Consider the following 7,760-nt stretch of genomic DNA (forward strand, 5'->3'; position numbering starts at 1 on the left):
ATACTAATGAGCTGCAAAAAAAAATGTCTTAAAAACCTAATCAGCCTTTTTGATTTTTCCTAAAAACTACATAATCCTAATTAAAAGACCACTGTTTTAGCAACAGAAATGGGACTTTCTGCTGTTTGCTGGAGCTAAAAATTACTATTATTTTATTTTTCTTTAGCCAGAGAGCCACTGTAGAGGGGTAAGAGGGCCGCTGGTTGCAGACCTCTAGCATATACAGACAGATTTATATTATTCTTTTTTCAGATTCATAATTCTGCATCATTATTGATTTGTTTGTAGCAGTTTTTGTTTTGCTTTTCAAATAAACTTTCCTTGCTCAGGAACCATTTGGTGGTTTACTAAACTACATGAGTAAAAGCATCATACACATGATAACTATCATCTAAGGTAAAATTTCAGATGTCTTATAAAATAGAAAAGTTAAACATTTTTACTTGTTTGTTTTATAAAACATAGATTGTTTCTGAGGTGTCTGGTTAAATGTCATCCACAAACTACTCAACAAAACAGCACTCAGTTCAAGAACCACACACAAAATTAGAGAGAAACTGAATTTATTAAACCATTTCCATGTTGTTTCAGATAATCCAAAAAGCTTTTAAAAACGTTCCATGTGCTGAAACTGAAATTTTCATGAAATAAATCCTGCACTAAGAATTCTGGGTAAATTGTGTGTTTGTTGCTTCACTTTCTACCATGATAAATTATCCTAACTGATATAAAATTTTCCAAAATGATTAAGATTGTTGCCTATCTTCTGTGGGTCAATTAAGAAGAAAATTCATAGATCAGTAAAGACAAAAAAACTATGAAACTACAAGTGTTAAACATTAAATAAAATAAATTGTATTCATTTTTTCTCATCACATTTCTTGTGTTGTGTGTCCAGCACCAGCAATAATTTACATTTTTCTTCTTCTCTGCACTGAACTGCATTGCGTCCAACCGCGATGTATTACTCCTCATAATATGTTTCCATATAGCCAGCTATATATTTATAATTGATGGTGGCATTCCTATGAGCAGTTCAGGACGGAGTTGGCTCTCATGATTCGAACAACCTTCCTTGAGATGTAGCTGTACTCAAACTGTAGCTTGTCATTAAATAAGTACAAGTACCCTGAAAGAAAAAAAAGAGGAACAATCATTAGGTTCCAATACTGTGAAGGTATTTAGAGACATCTGGTGGTGAATTTGTGAGTGTGTCAAATTTTCATGAATACCGGAGCGATAAGCAGCAGCATCGACTTCATCACCGATTCCTGGAAAGTCTGTCTCAATGGATCTTGGGTAACCGGTGTCCATGGTACCTTTGGCCTCGTTATAACTATAAGACACGAACATACAGTATATATATATATATATATATTATATGTATATATAAGATACAGAAATCAAAGTGGAAAACCATGTAACCTGATCTCCAAGAATGTATTTTCATATCTCTGAAAACCCTTAAATGTTAGGTTTATTTGTCTTGTGTGAAAATCACCTCCAATACTCTTCATCACTGAAGAGGAGAGTCTTCCCAGTGTCTTTGATATACACAGCAGCATCAATTTTCCGTATTCTTTTGGGAAGACCCAGTTTGTGTATGTACTTTGGGTATCCCTTCACAAGGTCGTATCCACTTATAGCCCACATTCGGATTCCTGTTAAAACACGAGTTTTTGAGCACATCCTTTTGTCAACGATCAACAGAAAACCAATAGTGAAAATGTGCTCACCTCTAAACACGAACATAGTATCTTTATCTGGGTTTTCGTACGCTGCATCCACCTGGTTTGGTAGAAAGGGCCAGGTGGACCTGGTCAGAGACTGCTGAGGTTCTGGAAACTGAGGATGCAGACGCCAGAAGAATCTGAAGAGAAGTCGGCATCAAACAAAGACAAAGAAAGATTCAGTCTTGAGCATTTCACAAACATTACGATCCACCAGAACATTGAACAAAAAACACATTTTCTTGTCCATTTTGATTGAAACATACTGTAGTTCAAAGACTTGAACTCCTGTGTGGTGATTAAAATTTTAAGCCTTAGTCACATGCTCTCGTATGGGGGGTTGACCTGAACAATGCTGTCCTGTAGCTACCTTGTAGATTAAAGGGTAGCCAAACCCTAAATCAACTTTTTTTGGTTGTTGACCCCCATAAATGGAGCATTCAAAGTGTTGTCTGTAGGTCATTGACAAATTTTTGACAAATGAAAATAAACGTGTTTAATTCTTGAAAATACAGTATAGTCTAAAACTGCCCGTGTGCTGCCCCCTACAGGTTGAATTGAGGTATTACATTTGCATTTCGTGATTGTTCAAACCATTTAAAAGGAAGGTACAGTTGTTGTGTGTGTGGTAAGGACATTGTGAAGTCTCTCCAAGGCTAATGTAAGTGAATACACATTCTTAAAATCATTCAGAGAGGGGATTCTCCTTTTCTACTGTTTATCAGCGCATGTCCGCCACTATAGTCAGAGGAGTCTTGGTGCGAAATGTCAAAGTGGTGCAAATCTGGCAAATCTTCCTCCAGACTTTTTATTTGACAAATCTATTCGGATGTATGAAGGTCTTGGTTTCAAATGAATCTGGCTACTTTAAGGGGTTGAAATAAACCCCATACGTATTGAATGTTTGCTACAACCGATCAGCTGTCCGTTGAAGAAATGTGCATGGACATTTGGGCTCTACGGCTCAACGAGGGGTCTTCTACCTTGTTTTTTCCTTTGTGTGCCACATACATGTTTGCCCATACTTTTCCCCACCGACTGCCCTTATCAATCCATAAAGGAAGTTGTGTCTACGGCTTTAAAGGACATCAAATTAAGTTATGAGACTATATAATTTGTACAGTCTTGTGTTACCTGTCTTTAAAGATATAGGTTTCTCCTCTAAGATCTGTGACTGCATCTATAGTCAGCTCTGGATCACAGCGTGTTGGTGCATCAGGCCTTGGCTTCAGCTTCTTGCCGTTGGGGTTGGGACCTGTGATTGACAGCAGACATTGGTTTATCACACTTAAACCGATTTTATGAAAAGTAAAGCATTTGTAGAACCAAATCTATGCCATGATTACAAATTTAAAGACATTTTTTTATAAATGGGCTCACCGTACAAGTCTTGAATGCCGTCAATGTCATCTTCAGCCAGAGGAAACCCTTCATTGTATGAATAGGCTGGATACATTAGGGCACCGGGGTCGGATGAATGGGCCAAGCCAAGTGCATGGCCTAATTCATGGGTTGCCACTATGAACAGGTTATAGTCTGCAGGGAATAATTCAAATTTGGAGTTGGTCCTCTTAAAAATGAAAAACGAGTAACTCAATGAAAACGATTCTCACCTGATTGATCATTGGTCCAGTTTTCATCTTCATCAAAATGAACGTCTCCACCAATGTCACGGCCAGGTGGGTAGGCATGAGCCAGTAGTCCATTTGGCCCATCAAACGGGTTAAAATCTCCATGTTCTGCAAAGTAGAGGCCAGAAAAGCTTTAAATCCTCAGAAACTTTGATTAGAAATGTCATTTTCAAACTACTTTGATCAAATTCGGCTAATTTTGTACCTTTTGACCCAAAGCTGATCATGATGTCAGCAATGCCTTCGCGCAGTTTCCGGAAAGTCAGGGGAGTGGCAGCAGACCAGACGTTCAGAGCACGACGGATTATTCTGTCCACATCAGTACTCTTCAGGTCTGGAGTATAATTTGTTATCCTGAAGAATCGTGGAATACCAGATTTATAGGTGAGTATGAGCAGAAGCGCTCAGATTTTACTATTGCCACAAAAAATTTGCTAGTTTTTGAATCGTACCTGAAAGTGAGATCATTGCGCTCCCATTTCAGGCGTCGAGGAAAATGGTTGTACTCGCCAATATCTGGGACGCCACATCTGGGCTGCTTCATTATGTCTAAAGTGTTTTCATCTAGATTTCCTGTCACCTGTAACACGGATGGAACAAAAATATGTGTTAAACATACTAAAGGATGTATCAGTTCATGCATTTGTTATCATTTTAAGTCTTTTGTTGACAAAAAAAGAACGTAAAGGGTGGTTTTTCAATTTTTTTTACCTTTAGTCTGAAGAATTTTTGCATTTCCCTGATCTTTGTCTGAAAGGCTCCAGAAGCTGCCCTACTGCCTTGGAGACCGGGAGAGAGACCATAGTGCTGGCGAAGGTATTTCTTGTTGAAAGATAACAGAAATAGTTACACATACTGCCTTAAAACAAGACAAGTAGAATACATACAAACAAACGAAGAGTTCTCACCTCAGCTAAAAGGTAGTCGTCTATTTCTGTGGAGCTGCTGGAGGAAAAGTCTCCTGTTTGCAGAGGGAGAGCAAAGGAACGCGCAGCCAGCAGCAGGAGCAGCGGTAAAGCGGTCATCGTTGTTGACTCAAAGTTGTCCAAACTTTTCAATGTTTGCCAGATGCTCCCAGCTGTATTTATACTGTTTTGGTGCACTTTTTTTCAAAGAACGGGGTGACTCAGTAAAAAGCACCTATAGTCATTTCCCCCTCCCTGTGTGGGAATACGCCTGAGTCTGAACATTTTTTGTCGGATTTAAGAAAACCGTTTTAATCAAATATACGTCGATACATTTTATTTATTTAATTAAACAGTTTTTTTCTCATTGTGATAATTATCTAAAAGTTTGATCTCCACGCTTAACCTTTTTTTTTCTTTTAACATTCTTTAAAATGCTCTTTTAAATTTGAAGTGAAAAGATTTTCAGTTTGATGAGTCAACATTCAGACAAAAGAAAAAAAAAACTAAAAACCTTTCAGTGAAAAAAAACAATGAAATGAAGAAACAGGATGTGCTCACAACCTCATGATAGTCTGGTGTCTTATGTGTTTTATTTTAGGCAAGCACACTTTATGACACATGCCCTCCCCACGAAAAAAAAAACAAAAAAATCATGGAGGTGTCAAAAACAAACTTTTGACATCTCACCACACATTACGTATGTGTTGGTTTCCTTTGCAGATAATGAGGAGCAGTTGTTTTGAATGCAGGTGGGTCATATGTTGCCGTTTATAATCCAATGTGATTCATTTTTCCAGGATTTCAAAACATCTAAACGATAAACTGAAGACCAAGATGATGGCTGTTTTTGATTCTGAGTAAACCGTTTAGTCACAGACCACTTGGCTACAACCCTCAGGAAGAATGACATATTTTTTGTATCAAGGTATGCTTAACGTTTATTTAACATATAGGATCAATCTGAAATTCAGCCCATAATCCTATGGAAAGGGTTTAAAGGGAGTTGTCTTTCAAACTTTCGGCCAAGTGGACCCCCATTTTCCTGAGAAAACCACCGTGTAAAGAAAAAGCAACACACTCTTTGCAAAATGCGTACATATTCCACGACTTTGAACTCTGAAATACCGTGTATAATATACGCCAAACACGGTTTTTGCGTGCATATGATACGCAATGGTAGAGAATAGGTTGCGCCGGCGTACAATATACACGACTTTTTAGGTTTCGTTTTGATCACGTGGTCAGAAATCCTCCGGCTCTTTTCTAAATGACGTCGTTCCTGGTTAAGGTTAGGATTACGGTTATGGTTAGGGTTAGAAAAGCAAATTGTTTGTTAGTGGAGCATCTGATTTGTTTGTGTCTGGACCAGAACTGTGCTTTATTTGGAGAAAACTTGTTTGCTTCTGAGGCAATAACATTTTACTTGAATTAGTAATGCAATGAAAATGATTATATTCTTAATTGATAACATACTATATCAATACATAGTTTTCCTTAATTTCCTTTCCTGTCTGTCTGAGTGGGAAAACTAATCAAATCAGGTCAATCTTTAGAGCACTTTCCAGCGATTGTATCTCAAAGTGCTTCACATAAAAAAACATTTCCAAATTTGACTAACGAACTTAACTCCAAACTAGGTTTTCATGATTACAATGAGTCTGCTAGTTCAATATCAATTCAGTTTTAAACTGATGTAAATCACTGGTTTTCTTAAGACCAAAGAGGAACCGGACAAGGAAAGCTTGTCATTGAGAAAACAGCATTATGCGTTCACAATGTTCTTGGTAGGATCTAAAGAGCTAGCAGATTCGTTTAGAAATGTTTTATATAGTCAATAAAGAAAACATTGACGTTGTGTGTTCAATTTAGGTAAAGAAAGAAGTGTAAACACCCATAAACAACAGGTAAAGCTACAGTAAAAACAAGTTAACTTCTATGTAAAGGAACAAACATATAGTTATTCGCTTTATGTATGACAACATAATTATTTTTACTTCACAGACTAATACGCAAAGATGGAAATATGTAAAATATTAAGCTAACAAATTGATGCAATTGCCTTAAAGGTGATTTAGACAGTGTCCAACTATAAATCTATCACAAAATTATTTTTCTTTCCATTATAAACAATGAAAAAATATGTTTAGAATGTTTTAACGTATAGTGTTCTCTCATTTGTTAATAAGGTAATAAATGAGAGAATTCTGTTTATGAGCTATAACATGGAGGAGATTGATTGACAAGGTCAACGGCCAATCAGAATGCAGAACCCAGAGCGCTGTTAAAACAAAAGCACAAAGGATTGGATTGACAAAAAAAATCAGCGAAACTGCAAACCCCCAAGAGGTGAATTGCGATATAGAGAGGGAACACTGACTTATATTCACTTTATTAAGTGTTCTAGAAAGGTTTTCCCAACATGTTTGTGCAGACATTGAGCAACTATATGTCCAGTGGAAGGCTTGTCTGAGACAAAGGGATATGATTCCTTTTCTAATGTGACGATCTCTGTCTTTGATTGAGTTTCATATTCGTACCCTTATGTTTTTGTCAAATCATTTGTTCTATAGGATCACTACTGACTGCCAGAGGTGGTACTTTCACAGGCCAAGAACAAAGTCACCTGGAACTTCTGGTGATACCGTGACTTCTTCTAATCGTGTGACTGAAGAAGCTTACTCCCTTTTCATTGACTTCTAAGGTACAAGAAATCCAAGTCCTCTGATGCTCTGAAAAAAGGTTAAGAATGTTGTTATTCATCTTTTCGCTTATCCCATCAGGGGTCGCCACAGCACAGGTGGTTTGACACAAAGTTTTACCTTCCTTACACAACCCTGTATTTTCAAGGCACAGGGAGACCCAGTTAGGCAGTAGTGTGAAGGGTCTTGCCAAGATACCCAGACTACAGTATGTTTGAATACACATGTATGAATAAACGGAAGTACGGATATGAGGCACTTGGGCTCCAAAAGAGCTTTTTCAAAATGCATACTTTACATACTTACACACAAGTACATACTTTGGGTTCTGCCTCATTAGATGTGTTAGATTAGTTAAGCAAAGACTTTCATACTATGCAATTATGTCTGATGTGTTTATTGTGTTCACTCTTAACAACACTGAAAAACCAAAAAATCCAACATCCTGGAGACAAATATTTTTAGAGGAACACCAGCTCTTCAGCTGTCTGACAGATTGCTCCTGACTCATGCTGAGGGGAAGTTGGACATTGAGGGCAGGGGGGGGAATTTGCTGGTATTTTAAAATGCCTCCAACAAACATAAACTTACAGTATATCCACACACACACACACTGATTCTTGATTAAGTCCACTTTGGGGACACCAGTTTGTAACTCCACTTGTGAGGACATCAGTTTTAAACACCTCAGAGGTACATTTCTGTGGGAATTAAATTTAATTAGCCCAAAAATACACACACTCAATATCTGCACACAGACACCTCCATGCTTTTGTTCAATTTGGAGTATAA

At 37.5% G+C, this 7,760-nt stretch overlaps 1 protein-coding gene across 1 annotated transcript; it reads right to left on the reverse strand.

Moving 5' to 3' along the window:
* Positions 1–546: 546 nt before the first annotated feature.
* Positions 547–5,162, reverse strand: mmp13b (matrix metallopeptidase 13b). The gene is made up of 11 exons (XM_024277328.2): positions 4,270–5,162; positions 4,073–4,183; positions 3,814–3,941; positions 3,567–3,715; positions 3,344–3,469; positions 3,111–3,266; positions 2,865–2,985; positions 1,737–1,870; positions 1,502–1,661; positions 1,233–1,336; positions 547–1,129 (listed from the first exon to the last, which is right to left on the reverse strand). The coding sequence occupies exons 1-11, from the start codon at positions 4,384–4,386 to the stop codon at positions 1,026–1,028; spliced, it is 1,410 nt and encodes a 469-aa protein (XP_024133096.1). The 5' UTR covers positions 4,387–5,162; the 3' UTR covers positions 547–1,025.
* Positions 5,163–7,760: the final 2,598 nt, after the last annotated feature.

Source organism: Oryzias melastigma, linkage group LG13 (assembly GCF_002922805.2).
Source record: "Oryzias melastigma strain HK-1 linkage group LG13, ASM292280v2, whole genome shotgun sequence".
Classification (NCBI taxonomy): Eukaryota; Metazoa; Chordata; class Actinopteri; order Beloniformes; family Adrianichthyidae; genus Oryzias; species Oryzias melastigma.

Coding starts and splice junctions, on each gene's coding strand:
- mmp13b (XM_024277328.2), bottom strand. CDS start 4,386: ATGACCGCTTTACCGCTGCTCCTGCTGCTGGCTGCGCGTTCCTTTGCT. Junction 3,716..3,813: donor CGCAATGATCTCACTTTCAG/GTACGATTCAAA, acceptor ACGATTCTTCAG/GATAACAAATTATACTCCAG. Junction 1,337..1,501: donor AGTGATGAAGAGTATTGGAG/GTGATTTTCACA, acceptor CGTGTCTTATAG/TTATAACGAGGCCAAAGGTA.